General features: G+C 35.6%; 2 protein-coding genes across 3 annotated transcripts in view; one reads left to right on the top strand and one right to left on the bottom strand.

The window, feature by feature from the left end:
* Positions 1 to 4,395: 4,395 nt before the first annotated feature.
* LOC106129824 (zinc finger CCHC domain-containing protein 24) lies at positions 4,396 to 7,661 on the top strand. The gene is made up of 3 exons (XM_013328509.2): positions 4,396 to 4,936; positions 6,367 to 6,531; positions 6,897 to 7,661. The coding sequence occupies exons 1-3, from the start codon at positions 4,904 to 4,906 to the stop codon at positions 7,023 to 7,025; spliced, it is 327 nt and encodes a 108-aa protein (XP_013183963.2). The 5' UTR covers positions 4,396 to 4,903; the 3' UTR covers positions 7,026 to 7,661.
* A 953-nt stretch (positions 7,662 to 8,614) lies between these two features.
* The window catches only part of LOC106129822 (beta-arrestin-1), a 79,059-nt gene continuing 68,710 nt past the window's right edge, over positions 8,615 to 18,963 (bottom strand). For both annotated transcript variants that reach the window (XM_013328507.2, XM_013328508.2), the window contains exons 10-13: positions 15,007 to 15,150; positions 14,366 to 14,452; positions 13,793 to 13,906; positions 8,615 to 12,918 (exon numbers count right to left, since the gene is read on the bottom strand). In XM_013328507.2, coding sequence (XP_013183961.1) covers positions 12,837 to 12,918; positions 13,793 to 13,906; positions 14,366 to 14,452; positions 15,007 to 15,150 — 427 coding nt within the window. In that variant the 3' untranslated portion in view covers positions 8,615 to 12,836. The remainder of the gene's footprint in view (positions 12,919 to 13,792; positions 13,907 to 14,365; positions 14,453 to 15,006; positions 15,151 to 18,963) is intronic.

The following is an 18,963-nucleotide window of genomic DNA, read 5'->3' as shown; positions in this document are numbered from 1 at the left end:
AGTGAAATGAAAATCTAACATATACTTAAAAGTACCAGTTTCCGAACGAAATCTGTAGGTAATTTGCAAACGAACAATCAATGTCAAACAGCAGGGCTTTTAAAGTTACCAAATTAACACTAAAAGTAGTAAATAACGTTATTTTCAAAAAAATTACAACTGATACTGTTATTAGCTTGATATCGGTAATGTAAACTTTATATAACGATAATACATAACGGTATATATCGTTAACAATTAATGTTAAGAATAGCGATACGAATTAACTATATAAATAACGTTACCAATTAGCGTTTTACACATATCGTTACCGTTGTGTGAAATCTGTTCTGTTTTATGAAATAAAGTGGACCTCCCGTAATCCGACAAGCATTATGCAGGGCATTGTCGGATTATAGAGCACTGCCCAATACAAGATTTTTTTACAAAAGACTATTGTAATCCGACTAATTACATATCCAATGATAATATACTAGGTTTGAACTAAGTAAAACAATGCTTACGCGCCAAGCACAATAGCGGTGGCGCGTACAAGTTGTAAACTGTTCAAACATTCTCTATTTAGTTTGTGTTCAAACCTGCATGATCTATATTAGCGAAGATTGTCCAATATGTACATATTCAAAGACACGTCGGACTACAGTGGGCGCCGGATTAGACAGGGGCTGGATTATCGGGGGTCCACTGTATAGGTACCTAAAATTTGTCTGTCGCAATGCAACTGTGCGATACGGGATTAGAATCGATATATCGAATAGATTAGAATCGGGAATATTCGTGGCGAATCCGTCATTAAATGAATCAATAACGATATATGAATTTGCCGGTAAATACAAAAATAACGTTAAAAAGTCTTTTCGTTTTCTGAGTATAGTATACTGATGATAGCCAAAAATATCGTTACCCAGCATTACGGTACTTAATTTATAACGGTCAACCTTTTTGACAGTAATAACGAATTCATTTTTTAACGGTAATTCAAATCCTGTCAACAGTGATGTCAGCACAAATGTCAATGTGACGATGGTGATATCATGCATGTTGTGCAACATTTTTTTTTTTATTCGTTGTGGCAATCAAACTTCTTCTAGAATGTGCTTATTTTTGCCAATGTCGTCATTGCGGCGGCGACTTAGCGGTAAACATGCTGTGATACATGTGCATCATACAGGTACGGTTTGAACGTCAAACGCAACTAATGTCTGTACATGTTAAATATTACCACAAATCGGTAAAGGCGACCTTTGATTGCAGAAGCAAAAAATGACATTTTTAGAATTTCGTTACCGTTACATACATGCATACATTATATACATTGCAAATTAAAAGCTTGTAAAAAAAGGAATTTTAAAATAAGTTTAGAACAGAGTCATCGTATAACTAAATGATGCTGAAAAACAATGGTATGGATTTGTAAGTTCGGCTAGTGTCTATTCAATGACAAGGGTTAAACTCTTGCCGAATGTCATAAATATATAAGTAATGTTAAAAATATATAAAATATAAAAGTAATGTTTTAAAAGGTTTTTTGGTAAAAGCATAGTGGGTTTTTATGCATATTTTATTAATAACAAAAGTAAGTACCTACTTACCTAATAAATGACACTCCATATTATTTTAACGGTCTGGACGTGTGATTTTTACAATTTTTCACTGAGCAATGCGGCAAGTTGGCTTAACTCTTAAAACGGGCCTCCGCCAGAGAGGTTGGGTGGGGAGGGTTTGTATGACCCCCCCCCCCAAGTATTTTTTTTTCCGGAAGCCCCCCCTTTTTTATATGAATTTTTGAAAATCTTAAAAATTGCACTATACAAAACGCAATATTTTCGGTTTGTCATTGTAAACTGTGTTAATTTAGTTTTACATAATTAGTTTGTCCATTAAACATGTACAATACATTAATTAATATATTTTAGCACTAAAAATATAGTCAAAAACTTTGCTTAAAAGTAAAAACAAAAAAGACACTAACTATGAACAGAACGCAATCCGCCATTTTGGTTATGTGCTACTGTCATGTTATAAGGAACAGCGTGATAAGGGAATGTTGTGATGTGAAAGAAGATGTAGTTACAGGAATAGAAAAGGGTATGTTGAGATGGTCCGGTCATGTGGAGAGGATGAATGAAAACAGGTTGACTAAGCAGATATACATGGAGAGTGTGGAGGGAAAGGTCGGGGTGGGAAGACCTAGACGAACATATCTTGATCAAATTAAGGACGTCCTGGTAAAGGGTCAGATCAAAAGTACCCGAAACCGCCGAGCTTGCATGAAGAGAGTTATGAATGTGGATGAAGCAAAGGAAGTATGCAGGGATCGTGGCAAGTGGAAAGAGGTAGTCTCTGCCTACCCCTCCGGGAAAGAGGCGTGATTTTATGTATGTATGTATGTCATGTTATGTACTGACTTCGAAAGTAGCTGTCGGTAAATGGACAGCGGGGGGTGCAGGGGGGCGCAGCCCCCCGGCGCGGTGGGGCGGGGGGTGGTAGCCCCCCGCAATGAAAAAAACAAATTGGTCACAAATCAAACTCGGTTCGGTTAGGTTAGGTAAGGTTGGTATAAACCACCAAAGCGGAGCGAGCGAAGCGAGCGGAGCGATCAAACTGAGTCAAAAAAGTCTAGTATAGGTTAGGTTAGGTTTTACTCCCCTTCACCCCTTTCATCCCTTCTTACTCCCCTCCCCCTGCCCATCTTGCAAAAAAAATCGTAAAAAAAACTATAGGCTTCCGGCAAGGGGGGTCACGGGAGGGGGGTGTTACCCCCTCCCCCATTACCCCTCCACCCTCCCCACCCCTCTCCGGCGGTGGCTCGTTTCAAGAGTTTTACATTATTAAACGGTTTTATTTAGCTCACCCCGTTTGTTTTATTTATTCTTGGGTCAAATTTAGAAATTCAAATTTCACCCTCTTCCTGTCAACCGATTAATCTGAAATTTTGTATACACTTTGGATTTTGGTGACAATATAATTATGTTTATTCATTATCATTATAAATTCAAGATGGCCGCCGTTACAAAATGGCGGATAATTTAGGTTTCATTAATCCCATCAATATGGGTATCAAATGAAAGGGCTCAACAAGCAGAATACAATATACTATAAAAAATTGAAATCCAAGATGGCGGCCTCTACAAAATGGCGGATAACTTAGGTTTTATCAATCCCATCAACATGGGTATCAAATGAAAGGTCTCAACAAGTAGAATACAATTTACTATTCAAAATTAAAATCTAAGCAGTGGGATAAAATGTAGCCTATGTTACTCCTGAAGGTTAAGTCTATCCCTGTGCCAAATTTCATTTAAATCGGTCCAGACTAAATGAATTAAACAGAATGCGAAATAAAAACTAAAAACTAGAAAATAAAAATAGGTAAGAAAACTTTTTAAGTTAAACGGTTTTATGTTAAACATACATTGCAATGTTTAATATAAATGTACTAAAAACCAAAAAATAATAAAATAGATACAGTCGTGGGAATTATAAACATATGCATAGATTAGACTAAAATAAAACCGTGGGGCACGTCAATTGTCTACAATCGTTGATTAAAATGTTTGTTTTGTAATGTTACACTATAATTAGGCAGTTGTTCAACCGACAACGATGGACGTGTGATAAGTAGGGCTAGAATGTGGAAACAAGTTAGCAAGCTCGATTAAGCGAGTTTTAGGGTTTCATAATGTTGAGCGAGTAGTACTTTTATCATAAGTTTTGTCGATTAAAGACAAACTACGAGCAGTGAAACGATTCCTCGCTAGCCAGCAAAATAGTAAGTAATTTGAGCACCGTCTGCGGGCCAACTGCCTAACGACGAATTAAACGATTCTTCTATCGCACATTAAGTCTATAATTTGTAGACAATTGACGTGCCCCACGGTTTTATTTTAGTCTAGTCTATGCATATGTTTATAATTCCCACGACTGTATCTATTTTATTATTTTTTGGTTTTTAGTACATTTATATTAAACATTGCAATGTATGTTTAACATAAAACCGTTTAACTTAAAAAGTTTTTTTACCTATTTTTTTATTATTTATGTTTACACTTGGAACGGACACTTTTCTGTTGTGGATTGTGTATCTAGTTTTTTTTATACTTGATCGAAGGTCTGTCTCTATTTTTAAACTCACATCATGCGAAATCTCTGCTTGCTTTAAAAATTGGTAAGTATATTAAAATTTCTCCAATTAATCAAACTTATTTCATGATGGACGTCGCGAAACTTACGCAGTCACTATGCCAATGGACGCAAGTCTTAAGTATGGCACGCGGATAACACCTCCATTTCTCTTCAGTCAGAGTTTTTATAAGTCTGTGTCAATCCATGTATATATAATATTATTTAATGATAGTAACACTGCCTGGTCGCGGTAAATCCCCAATGCTTTATTAGTTCCGTTTTTCTATTTGGGTTTATCTACTGAGTTCCTTCTTATTTTTGTTCTGTTCAATTTCTGTCTTGCTATTTGTTGTTATTTTTCATAGATCTTATTTTTTATATGGTTTTCTATTTTTCGTTGGAAAAATAGGATTAGTAGAAACCGCTGTGGCGGTACTATTAGTTGTGGGTGATGGGATGATATGTATGTACAATAACAGAAGTTATCGTACACACCACATCTCACAGTTACCTGCTGATAAGAGCTAGCCGACTTATTACTTTAATCGAAAGGTGTGTGGTAGTATTTCGCTCAGCCAAAACAAAAGTGAATCGTTGTTTATATTCATATGACACCCTAGTGAGCTTGTCGCTTCGCGAACTGTGCTTACATACGGTAACATTATATATGATATCACATATCACAGATGATATAAGTACCTAAAATAGTTGCAGCATTTCTCGCGTTGGGTCCTATCTATACATTTTGAAAGTGAAAATTTCGGGCATACAAATCGAAATGACGAGGAGAAAATCTAAACGTGTTGTAAAGGTTTGTTAAAGTTAGCGCTTTTATTTCTATAACCTATTCTTTTTTGTATAGGTGCCGTGTGGTTCCCGGCACCAATACAAAAAAGAATAGGTGCCGTGTGGTTCCCGGCACCAATACAAAAAAGAATAGGTGCCATGTGGTTCCCGGCACCAATACAAAAAAGGGTAAAACTCTTGAAACGGGCCACCGCCGGAGAGGGGTGGGGAGGGGGGAGGGGGATGGGGGAGGTGGTAACACCCCCCCTCCCGTGACCCCCCCTTGCCGGAAGCCTATAGTTTTTTTTTTACGAATTTTTAAAGTTTTCATATAAAAAGTGTGCTAAAGGTAAGTTACCGCCAGATGGGCAAGGGGGGGAAAGTAAGAAGGGATGAAAGGGGTGAAGGTGAGTTAAACCTAACCTAACCTATACGTACTTACTATTAGACTTTTTTACTCAGTTTGAACGCTCCGCTCAAATTAAGGACGTCCTGGTAAAGGGTCAGGTCAAAAGTACCCGAAACCGCCGAGCTTGTATGAAGAGAGTTATGAATGTGGACGAAGCGAAAGAAGTATGCAGAGATCGTGGCAAGTGGAAAGAGGTAGTCTCTGCCTACCCCTCCGGGAAAGAGGCGTGATTTTATGTATGTATGTATGTATGAACGCTCCGCTCGCTTCGCTCGCTCCGCTTTGGTGGTTTACACCAACCTAACCTAACCTAACCAAACCGAGTTTGATTTGTGACCAATTTGTTTCTTTTCATTGCGGGGGGCTACCGCCCCCCGACCCCCCCGTGCGGGGAGGCTGCGCCCCCCTGCACCCCCTGCTGTCCTTTTACCGACAGCTACTTTCGAAGTCAGTAGATAAGATGACAGTAGCACATAACCAAAACAGCGGATTGCGTTCTGTTCATAGTTAGTGTCTTTTTTGTTTTTACTTTTAAGCAAAGTTTTTGACTATATTTTTAGTGCTAAAATATATTAATTAATGTATTGTACATGTTTAATGGACAAACTAATTATTTAATACTAAATTAACACAGTTTACAATGACAAACCGAAAATATTGCGTTGTTAAGTGCAATTTTTAAGATTTTCAAAAATTCATATAAAAAAAAGGGGGGGCTTCCGGCAAAAAAAAATACTTGGGGGGGGTCATACAAACCCTCCCCCACCCTCCCCACCCCCTCCCCAACCTCTCTGGCGGTGGCCCGTTTTAAGAGTTGAGCCCAAAAAAGAATAGAACCACTCCATTTCTTTCCCATGGATGTCGTAAAAGGCGACTAAGGGATAGGCTCACAAACTTGGGATTCTTTTTTAGGTGATAGGCTAGCAACCTGTCACTATTCGAATCTCAATTCTATCATTAAGCCAAATAGCTGAAGGTGGCCATTCAGTCTTTTCCAGACTGTTGGCTCTGTCTACCCCAATAGCTCATACAACGTTTTATTTTAGGAGGCTCCAGAACAAAAACCATTGACTCCCTATCAGGGAAAAAGACGCTGTTTCGGTCAGTATAGGTGCCCGGAGTGCAAGCGGGGCTGGGTGAGCAGCAACTCCTGGGCCAACTGTGGCCAAAAGTGTGAAGTTTGTCTCATAAATGTCTACCCATTTACCCAGGTATGTACTTTTGAAGATATTGAATTCCTTGTAGTAAGCTTTATATCTTTCTCAAGTTGTGGTAATAAAGGACATTTATGTGTAGACCTTGAACTTTGAATTCAACAGGAATATGCGGAGTGCACTGATAATAGGAATTAAGGTATTTCAGTTTTCTAAGAACTGTAAGATGTAAGTAGTTAATATTGATTAAAATTCCTTGAAATGATAGCATGATAAGAATTTACTAATCACACTATCATTTCCAAGAATTGATTTAGGCATCATTCACACGACCAGCACTTTGCCATCTGCCCCAACTGCAAACAGTCTTACGTTATTAACGTTATTTTTGTGTATTTTAGTTTTGTTACAATTAATTCCAGCGCCCGCTGTACAATCCAGGCAAGTGGAACAAGGTCAATGATGAGAAGAAGAAGCACCCTCAGGAATTGTGTGAGAAATGCATCTCCCTGGGAAACTATTGTCGTCGCTCTGATAAGAACCCTCATTAAACATAAATAAAAGATTTTCTTTTAAGATATGCATATCTATACTAATAAATATGTTTATTTTGTCATATCATAACTTTTATGACAATATATATATATTGTCATAAATAAAATTAAGTAGAATTATGATTCCTTTTTAAGTTTTTTACATACATTTACATGAGAGCAATAATGATGCTTATTATTCTTGATGTTTTTAATGAATAAAGTGGAAATAATTGTCAAAAACTACATATTTTAATTTTCTTGTATAAACTGCAATCTCATGTCATATCGGTGCGTCATTATAATAAAAACCTTAAAATCCTTTAATAATTTGTAATAAAACATTTTTGTTTTTTGATTACATCTTTATTGAAAAAGTATACATCAAAAAGATTTCGATGTAAAATTAAAAAAGAAAGAGTGTAATGTGATTTTATACATCTGCAAGAGTTGTTAGAATATAACTGCATTATATTATTATGTGTATAATTTTGTGTAGCGGCACACTGTTCAAGTTTCTGCCCCATTTACACAGTTGCTAGCGTAGAGGGGATCGCTTATGATTCTTTCCTCTCTTTAGCAGGTACCATACCATAAAGTAAGATAACATTATAGTCAAGTTGTTTCAATCAAAATAAAGAGAATATAATTCAACAGCGTGGTTTCTAAGAATATGCCCTATTCTTCATCACTTTCAAATGGATGTCGTAGAAGGCGACTTATAAACACATTCATCTAATCTATCAAATGTAATTCAGCACTTATTTGCTGCCGTAATGCACACATGAAATATAACACAAATTGGAGAAATAACGTCCCAAAAGACAAAGTGGAATCTTTAACATTCACATTTGCCCCCTATGGAAATCTCTAGGATGCAACTGAGAATAAAAGGTTATGCGGCTAGGCGGGGACCACCTCCTGTTTGAGAATAGTTATAGGAAATCTAGATACTATACCACTTGAAGCATCTATAACACAGCGCTACATTGACCCATTTTATGAATTAACCAAGTTGTAACAGTGTATCGTTGACGTTTGAGTTTGAACCGGAAGATAATATTGCCCCTTCTATGAGAGTTCAAATCACCAATCAAATAACACTCGCAAATTATATAGAGTGATCTGATTGGTTCAGAACATTTCTAAATTGTCCCGCGTAAGAAGTCGCCCCCATATAAAACTAATATTATCACGGTAACGAATAAAATAAAACTAAATACCTTATACTGGATCACTTTACAGCCAAGTGGTATTATGGACAGTGCATAACAATATACTTGGTGCACGTATGTATAAATAATGTAGTAAAAAATGTAGCCTCTGCAATCTATCATATTTATATACTATGTAACGGTTAATTGTACTTCGGTTTGCCCTCTTACGCCACGGCAGTACCTTTTGGCTGTAAATCATCTGGATTCGTCTTTTTGTTCACCTATATCCAACATTACATATCGTTTATTCCTTTTTAATACTTACATTACATAAATAATGCATTAGAAAAACTTAAACATTCAACTATTCAAGAATAATAATGCATTGTACACTAATACTCTTTACACTCAACAGTTATTTTACCATTGGAGGTGAATTGGAACTGAACCTTTATTGTAGTATTAAAAGAATTTATTAGTTCACCAAAAACATTACGTGGTTTTGGCATTTCTTAGTTTTTTTTTTGTATCTGATCAAGAAATCCCTGTGAACCGATGGGGCCACCGGGCATTATTTACATTTAGTCATTTATTTACAAATGTCTTTTGTTCAAAAGATCACTGATTACTCTACTTAAGAGGTAAAATAACTGAACGTGTATATTCAAATATCTCGTTACGTTACTACAAACAAAGGGCTAGACAACTACATTTAAAGTTAGTTGTCAAAATGCGCATCTATCAAAATGTATTACAACGACCCTGTGCGGGGCCGAGTTGTTGGAAACAGAATACTTTGTGCATCATAAAGATTATTTATTATACAAGAAAACATGCCACATATTTTTACAACTATATCTGTACAGCGAATAAAATGTACATTGTCACAGAATATATATCATAAGAATTGTATTCGAGTGGCGCAGGAACGCCAAACCACCACTACATTGTGCTATGATTACATAAACTTGGCCATTAGGTAATATACCAATACTACAATGTTGTACAACATTTGATATAGGTACACCAAGAGAAACAAACTGATATATATATGAATTAAACGTTACGACATTATCCGACATAGATTTGTAAATCGCAAAACAGAAATGTAGATATGTAGCTTCCTTTAGCTTTCAACAAATTTGAAGTACAAAATTGCAATATAAAAGCGCACACTCGCGGGAGTGAAATATTTGTATAGCAACTGTCTTGCTCGCTCATTGCAAAAAACGTGAAAAAAAATTTTGTTTATTCAAAATTGATAAAATGAGCGAGCGAGGCACTCTCTTATCATATTATGAGCGCAGAATTTATAATCAACAAATTATAGACTTTATAATGATTCATGATATAATTTCATCTAAAGAATTGTATAAATTCTGTATTGAAGGCCACAGGCGGAGAATTGTCTAAGAGCCGGATCGTTACAGCGTATTTGGACCAAATTAATAAAAATAAACTGAGTGTAGGTTATACGTCTAGACAAGAGCAAGACACTAAAGTTTTCTTCAAGTAATAATAATGATAATCGTTGGAGTGTCTTTTGCGGTGTTATCGTCGCCAAATATCCAGCTCCAAATTAAAAATAATTACTTCTGGTACTATTGGACCACCGTTTTGTACAAAAACCTTAGAAACCGCATGACGGAGAACACATAATAGAGCGAAGAGTCTCCAGTCTCCTATTGTAGGAGAGGCTGACGATACTTATATGAACATGTACCAAAATCCTCGGTCTATATTAAATTGTGGCGACCAAAGAGCGTCGGTTTATTGGTTTCGGCTTTAAGTTTAAAATCATAGCCGGCTTGGGGTTTGAGACCAAACACGCTGTATAGATCAGCTAGACCCCGCGGGCACGGGGCGGGGAGCGTGCCCACCCTCGCGATTATACACAGTGTAACAAAAAGGATATATCTACCTTATTCTGGTCAATGGTCAGTTAATGTTAGAACGGCTTACATTACAGATATAATAAAAACAAATGGTATTGTAATGGTTCAATGTGAACATCTTTATTTGGAACAAAATTAGATTAAGCCAATATTTTTTGGAATGTTGTTTATGTTGATGGGTACACTGACCTTTATAAGTATAGATGTATCACTTTTGTTACAACTTGTATGCAGTAATACTAATGAGACTGATAACCTGACGGACACACATCCACATCACATCTAAAATAACATATATTAGAGCAGTTTTCTCCCGAGTTGTCCTAGCAACGTAATTTGATTTTATACCTTTTTATTGGTTATTTCTATCCTTCATATATCAATAAAAAAATCTAAATGATTATTGTGGATAGAAAAAATAGATGGTATTATATCCCATTACCTACGCCCTTTTCTTATTGGTCGACGTTTACAATCGACACAACTTTACCTATCGCGCACATCACTAAGGCACTCCTTAAATCCAAAAAGTGCGAGCGAGATCGAACATTCACGACATAACTGTTAGTTCTGTGTAAGATCAATAACCCTTAAGCCGGGAATACTAATTATTTATTATACAAGATAAAAAAAATAACCTGCCAACTAGTAGGCAGAAATGGCAGCTCTCATTTAAACACAGAACGTTAAAATGTACCACAGACTACACAGAAGAAAACTGCTATATTATTATAGACACCATAGTTAATAAATTTATGAATAAGAATATCAGTGCCGCCCGTCAAGTTAGCATAAGTCTACGTTGTAAAACCTCCAACATTAACAATAATGAGTACACACCACTACCGCTGAAATTTAATTACAATACAGGTATAAATCGCGTTCCCTCCAAATATACAACGCATTTTGAGTTGAACCTTTCTCAATAATTAATAATTTCTCTGTAAAAATTTAAACAAGATTTCGTTTGATGACATCAGGTAAAAATGATTCGTTTATCCGGACGTACAGTTAACAGCACATCAAGTAAGCCTGCATGGAACACCACGACGAGGTAATAGAGGCGAATTTGGGTAGGTTGATGTGCTGCTAACTGTACAAGATGTGATCGCAACTCACTTGCTGAAAAAAACATTTTTATAATACAATGTGTATGTACCTATACGTATACACCATATATATATTTATATAGTGTGACAGAGGCAAATAGAAGTCGCCAATTTCAAATCTTTCTAAGCAATTTCATTTCATAGACACCTTTATTCTATTAAATGCATATTACACTATATGTAACAATAGAAGTGGCCAGTGATTACAATAATTGAAAATATAATACTAAACGAAAGGAAACTTGTACTCACATAAATTGATTTGATCAATAGACAACTATTTAAAAATATTTTTCCACATACAATATACATTGAATAATATAAAATTCTGCATTATAATATGCTGTTGTTTCGCGCGCGATTATTGGGGGTCTACCTCGTCAATCATCTATTTGTGCTTCAAACTATTCAAATATTTTTCGATGATTTAAATAAGTGCTGAAGATTTACAAAATTCTATTCAAATTACAGATAATAAAGCGAATCAAACACAATCTAACTAAGTTTCAAAACAAAACTAAGCACCTTTCCAATTACTTTATTATAAAAACGGCATGTTATGACTAAAATTTTTAGTTGCAAAAGTTTAACGACAGTCGGCATACCGCTAGGCTGTTATACCAACCGTTAACCAATAAGAGCGCGCGAATCACTCAGTAGTCATAATATCCTCTCCACAAATTATTATTAAGAGTCCAAAATTCGCGGACGTACGTAAACCTGTCCCTCGTTTTACCCCTTTCAAAATCGAGGATTACTCATGATTTATCTGATTATCACGACTTTATCTAAAATGCCCGAGTTATAGGAAATAAATATCCAATGCGTGGTTCCTCTTCGAAATTTAATAGATTTGACACAACAATAAACGACAGGTGTAATAAAAGACGCAGTCAGAAGAATAAAAAACTGGCCCTTAATCAAAACTTCCGATATAAAAGGGTCAATATAAATACATACTTATACCGAGACAAATTATACAGATTGTGCTATACCCAAACTAAGTGCTAAAGCTACCTTTTACACCGCCGACAGATTTCTAAATTCCACGAATCAAATGCAGAATTGGAATCGCAGTCAGTGCATGTTGAAAAACTTAGATGTTTATTCATACAAGTATACAATTAGTATCTCATAACACACACATCTCGAACTTACACCAGTCTGTGTAATTTGTCCCGTATATATATTTAATACGCTATTTCTATACCCTGTCTACAATCATGACAATAGGAAACACGCATTGGACATCTACAAAGGGATCGCTCCGTGCGTATATTACAATTCTTTAGGTACTGTAATAATGGTAAACTATTCCAATACATTTGTTTATTTGTAAAGTATAATTTGGTCAATAGTATAAAAATATTAAATGTGCGCAAACGTACCGTTTTTTCCTGACTTCGTCCGTCCGTGGTCACAGGGTGACTAGCGTGTCAGTAATGTGATAACCACGCAACGCACTAGTTTAAAAGTGTCAACAGTATAAAAGCAACTTATTATGAAATATGTTATTTGAGTTTTTTTGTGGCTATAAATTATTTTTTTATTATTATTTGTATTATTTTTATTATTTGTATTATTGAACAAGAAGTTATATCAAGATTGTTAACCTCTTAATTCAGTACCTTAAGAAATGTACTACAGTAATCCTGTCGGTGGGGGCGCTCAGGCGTCGGTGCCCTTGAGCCGAAGCCGCGCGAAGTCCTCGAATATTATATCGTCGTCCTGCTCTTGACCGTTCTCGTCTCTGTAATGGAAACATGGAAAATATAAAAAAAAAAAAATAAGAGTAGTAAGTAATAATAATATGCAAGAGTATATGTATAGTGTTCCTATTCTTATAAACAAGCTTACGGATGTTGTAATAGCGGTCTCAAAATTAACTTTATATTATACAAAGGAAATGTACAGTAAAGGCTAAATATATAACGTGTTTAAATATGAAATGGAACTCTTTAAATACAGGGTGACTTTTAATTCAACTGCATAAATTTAACTGTTAAGTGTACTCATCTAAAGGATATTACAAACGTTGAAAGAAAAATATCGGTTCATATTTCAGAAAGTAGGAAAAAATAAAAGTATCAAAATCCACGATCCTAAATACGTCATATCACCCCGGGCGGCGGAAAAGCGACGCGTAAGATTCAGAGGTCAACGACACAATTCATTCAGAGCTAAGCGATCACGACAACTCTGTACTTTACTTGATCTTGATACTAGAAAAATAATTTATTTTTCAGACATTTATTTACACGTTTACTTTTAATTTCTTTTTGTAGTAGTCTTTAATAAAGCGTGTGACGTAGTTTTTGAGGGTTTTCTAAATGTGAAAATGATGACGTTTAATTTAAATAAAAATAGGCTCAAACGGCTCAGAAGCATGGGTATAGTCTATGTTTAAAAGGATGCAGTTGTTTTAAATGTCACCTGTATAAAGAAATACAACTAAATAAAAGCAAGCAATGTATATTTATTTTTAATATTTAAGTGTGTGTGTATGTGTGAGTGTGTGTGTATGTATGTGTGTGTGTGTATAATGTGTGTGTGTATGCATGTGTGTGTGTGTGTATGTATGTATGTGTGTGTGTGTATGGGTGTGTGTATGCACGTATACAGACGGGCCGGGGTCCAGCTGGATGAGGTCGGTGTCGGCGCGCGGCGCGGGCGGCGCGCGCGGCTCCTCCTCCGGCTTGGGGTGCATGAGGATGAACGGCAGCTCCGCGCTCAGCTCGCTGCGGGCCAACGACCGGCTTATTGCACAACGTATGCCGTGTGGTTGTTAACACTTTACAATTTAACCGCTCCATATGTCCCATGGATGTCGTTAAAGACGACTAAGGGATAAGTTGTGTATAAACTTGGGATAACGATCTGATAGGCTAGCAACTTATGACTATTTGAATCTCAATTCTATCATGAAGACGCACAACTGAAAGTCTGAAAGCTATATGGCTTAATGATAAAATTGAGTTTCTAATGGTGACAGGATGTTAGTCCATCGCTTACAACAAGAAAAAGTTTATAAGTCGCCTTTAAAAATACAATTAATGAAAACACGCCGCCATAAATTTCGTTGAAAGTATCAAAATACTTCTAAGAGTAGAAGTCCAAATTACGTAATCATGCGGACAATTTAAAAAGTATCGTGAACATTAACTTTTTATTTTAATGAGTAAATATAAAACACTCACCCTCCTAAAGGCCCTAGACAGAGTTTAACTTTGACCTTGTATTGAACTATGATTCCTAGATTTTCACGCTGCGACGGATCTGCGATTCTGTAACGTTGACAATAATATAGCTTGAATCAATTTTATTATTAACATCAAACTGAGTTATTTAGCCTCAAATAACTTGATTTATTTGTAAAAGTCGATATATAATAAGAGTACAATACTATAACAATAAGAAATATTATTCATCTACCGAAACCAATTTCGAAGGAAGTAAAAGCAAAATCTTATTCAAAAACTGCGACATTTAGTTTCTAAAATGGCCGACGGGGATCTTTCTCAGTCAGACAATATTTACAATATTTCTACATACAATATTATACACGGGACAAATTACACAGATTGAGTTAGCCTCGAAGTAAGTTCGAGACTTGTGTTACGAGATACTAACTCAACGGTACTATATTTTTTTTATAATAAATACTTATATAGATAAACAACCAAGACCCAGGCCAATCAGAGAAAGTTCGTTTCTCATCACGCCCTGGCCGGGATTCGAACCCGGGACCTCCTTTGATACAGACAAGCGAACTACCGCTGCGCCACAGAGACATCAATGCACCCTGTCATCCCGAGTCAGTCAGTGAGTGAGAACTCACAGCGTGCTGGAGGCGAGGTTGGTGTCCTCGTGCTTGAGCTGGCCGTCCAGCGCCAGCCCCCACTTGTCCTTGTTGTTGGCCAGCAGCGGGGTCAACGAGAACACCTTGCTCAGCGTGAACCCGGGGCCCACCGGGCAACCCTCTCTGAAACAATGTGAACATTCAAACTTATCTATACGTACCGGTACGAGTCAAGATAGCCATATAAATGGCGTCAGTTGCGTATGTACCGTCGGAGACAAAATTAAAAGTATTTTTAATTTAATAATATTTTTTTTTTTTTTTCATACGAAAAAATCACGCCTCTTTCCCGGAGGGGTAGGCAGAGCATTACTAAGATTACAACTTTCCAGTTGCCACGACCCCAGCATACTTCTTTCGTTGCATCCATAACTCTCTTTATGCGACTAAGAAAATACATCCTCTTGACATACAAACTTATTAATTTTTAAAGGAAATTACGCCGTTCTATTTCGCTCGCGTCGAATAATCCTACTTATATCTCCAAATTCTTGCCAAAGAGATACGTATCATAATAACTATGTACGTGCCAAATTTCAACCCGATCGGTATCTCATAGTATTGTTGACATTTTTGTTATACATACGTGCTTTTACTTTCATCAAACGATGGCAATGGATTTCGTTAAAAATTCGTCAAGAGTAGAAATTTCATGAAAAGTTGATTTCAACTTAAATGTTATAACACAGAAACTTATCATCAGACTGGATAAAAATATGTGGAGTGGTGTGTGTGTGTATTGTGGGCATGAAGTATTTTATATTTTTAATGGAAAACTAAATGAAAAATTAAGTTATAAGGAAGCATGGTATTAGACCTAATTGGTAGGGCAGAAACACTCTAAAACTGTTAGTTATCATATCAAATAAAAAAAAAACAAATTTGGATCGATCTTCTGTAATGCTTTATTGTCCAAAAATAAAATTATGCTTTTTCTTATTATCACAGTTTAAACACAGCCATCTTTTCTCTGTGAACTACGGAAGACTATTTTGTGCGTGAGTCCCAACATGACCGGTTATATAGTTAACAAAACTAACAGATTTTGGGGATATTTCAATACTTGCTAAAAAGAATTGAAATATGTCAATAAATTAGCTTTTATTAATAAGACTCGAGAGTAAAATGGAAGAAAAAGTGTAATAAACTTCATGAAAGGGGAAAAAGTTTGACCAGAATTGGAAATACATACGTAAAAAATTAGTAGAATTTATTTCCTCATCTTCCTACACATACGTTTTGTAAGTACATATCTTAGCTAGCAACACACTCTTCACACAAAATCAAATTTTGACAAAAAATAAATCCTCAGACAGTCCCCACGAGTATATAAATAAGTAAGGCTACTCTTATCAAACATGATGGCATCGCATCAAAATTTCCAGTTCGTACCTTCAGAATGGTATAGGTTATGCATGCGGATGCACTCGCAAACATTACTTACAGGGACTGTACTTTTAATGTCTTACGGTAAACCCCAATGAAGGGGAATTTACACAACCGCTTCAAACTCCATTTGTGTGCCCTGGATCAGAAAGATCATAATTGGTCATTATTGTGGCGTATATTTTCGTCGTCCTGTCTGTTATGGAAAGAACCTGGGGTGCAATTATAATTACATTTAATCGACCCAGGTAAAGAAAGGTCAGGTAATAACATAGAATATATAAACAAAGGTCTTTTAACCCATAACGCGTCCTAGTTCCTAACCGAGGCACTAACGTAAAACGGCACGAAGCGTCCTAGTTCCTAACCGAGGCAATAACGCAGTCTGTTGTCTTTGGTATTTTTTTTCAATCATTTAAATATCATTGGTCCGCCCAAAACTTGTGTAACAACCAACAGAAAGTCTTTGTCCTTCGTTTTTTATTTTTTAAACCAATGACAATCAACAAAAATTTTGTAAATAAGAACATATTCGTGAGTGAAGTACGCGACAAGACAAGTGCCTTCCGCCATTATTATTTTTATTGTGCGGTGTGTAAAATTTATTAACGGAATTATGTCAAAATCTTTTAGAAGGAAAGTGTTTGTTTAATGTATTACATATCAAATTACAGCTTATTAAATAACCTATTTATTAACATTATTTGTTCTGGCCTAAATTTATGATTTAATGTCGAGAAATCGACATTACTTTTACGAACTGAAATCGAACTACGATCGACAATGTTTTCATTCGTTTTCATATTTATTCCATCAAACTAAGTACCATATAAACTATATAAAGTTTAACGTAAATTTCCTCAGCTCTCTGGGTTTTTAATTAATTCTGTTGAACTAGTTATAATATAAACAATAATTCGTAATTATGTGATTTCGATCGTCCATATTGTTCATTGCATGGCATTGACCTTGTAATATTGCGACCGCGATTGAAGTCGGTTAGAAAGTACCGTTCGCAAAAAGTTTTGCAAATTTGTTTAATTATTTTTTCTTTTAAATATTATTTTCACTTTGTTTATTTAATAACATAGTCAAAATGTTTCTTAAAATAAAATTTAAACCACTTTAAAAATAGGTCTTATTATTTTATCGAGTGTGTGTTTAGTGGTAGCCTTACGTTTATGTGGCGGAAGTTGTAAATTTTAATTTAGGGTTCTGCACTTAGATTGTTTCGTAATGCTTTGACATTGACCAGGGTTCTCAAGTGATCTGTATTTTTCATAAAAAAAATGTGGAATGGCTATAATGTGTATTATTAAATGATTGAAATTATCATTACTCCCTGATTTATTAATTTATTTAAAACTTTATTGCACAAATTAACAAAAAATATGTACAAAGGTGGACTTCATGCCATATGGCATTCTCTACTGACTAGTCTGATGACTGACTTACCATCAGACCAAACTGTGATAGCAAAATGGTACGATAAAGTACAAATTATCTATTACTAGCTGCGCTCCTGGGCTTTGGTCCGTGGTCGTGAGAATTTCGGGATAAAAATTAACCTATATTTCCAGGTAATATTCTACCTATTTATTAAATTTCATCAAAATCCATCCAGTATATTTTACGTAAAAGAGTAACGAACATCCATCCTTACAAAGTTGCATTTATAATATAATATTAGTAGGATGGATCTGGAATATAAGAATATCCAAGAGGATGTTGTTATATAAATGTAAGTAGTACCTACCTATCGCTACCCAAATCTCAAACTCACGTTCGATCTATGTGATTTGTTCTTTTTTTATTATAGCCCACGGCTCCGCCCGTGGTAAAAAAGGAGCTCCTGAAGGTTTAATTTGTCTCTGTGACAATTTCATCAAAATCTGTGCAGTAGTTTCTGGGTTTATTCATTACAAACAAAAAATAAAACAAATCTATCGCGGAGAAGCGTTATTCGGCTAGGCGGAAAACAAGGAGACCTTAATTTTTTATGAATACTAGTGTAAAAAATATATATTATTTATTCGTTAGTTAAGCTATCTAAATATGTTTTTAATAGTCAATTTATTGTGTGGTATTTTAATTAGATTTAGGAGTTAAAATACGACACCCGAATTCTGGTGTATTACAACATTTATACTGAATGGACCCACATAAATTATTCGATACTTAGCAAGAAATATGATCGATTCATTCACTAAAACACGTTATGGATTTTATTAAAAAAAATACACACAAAAAACTTGCGTAAAAATGACACATTACGGTTGAATTACATTTTTGTTGCTAACGGTATGTTGCTCGATTCGTGGCTACGCACCCCGCCCGTACCCCTTCCTCGCCAACGGTCGAAATTGACAGTGTCCGACGGCAATTGTTTATCGTGTGTCATTTGCATAGTATATAATTAATAAACAATTGAAGAGTGATTGTTTGTGTTCAAGTGTTGTGATTATACTCATTCGTAGCGGAATTTACTAAGCTTTGTGTTATTGGAAAATATTTTAATGAAATGGGAATGAATTTCGTGCAATTAACGTG

The sequence above is a fragment of the Amyelois transitella genome, chromosome 3, assembly GCF_032362555.1.
Source record: "Amyelois transitella isolate CPQ chromosome 3, ilAmyTran1.1, whole genome shotgun sequence".
In the NCBI taxonomy this organism is placed as follows: domain Eukaryota; kingdom Metazoa; phylum Arthropoda; class Insecta; order Lepidoptera; family Pyralidae; genus Amyelois; species Amyelois transitella.
Note: the sequence above shows the minus strand (reverse complement) of the source record. Positions and strands in the feature narration are given on the sequence as shown.

What these genes read in the sequence shown, in the direction of transcription:
- LOC106129824 (XM_013328509.2), top strand. Translation starts at nt 4,904, where the DNA reads ATGACGAGGAGAAAATCTAAACGTGTTGTAAAG. An exon ending in AATCTAAACGTGTTGTAAAG is followed by an intron (nt 4,937 to 6,366) that starts GTTTGTTAAAGT and finishes GTTTTATTTTAG; the next exon opens with GAGGCTCCAGAACAAAAACC. An exon ending in ATGTCTACCCATTTACCCAG is followed by an intron (nt 6,532 to 6,896) that starts GTATGTACTTTT and finishes AATTAATTCCAG; the next exon opens with CGCCCGCTGTACAATCCAGG.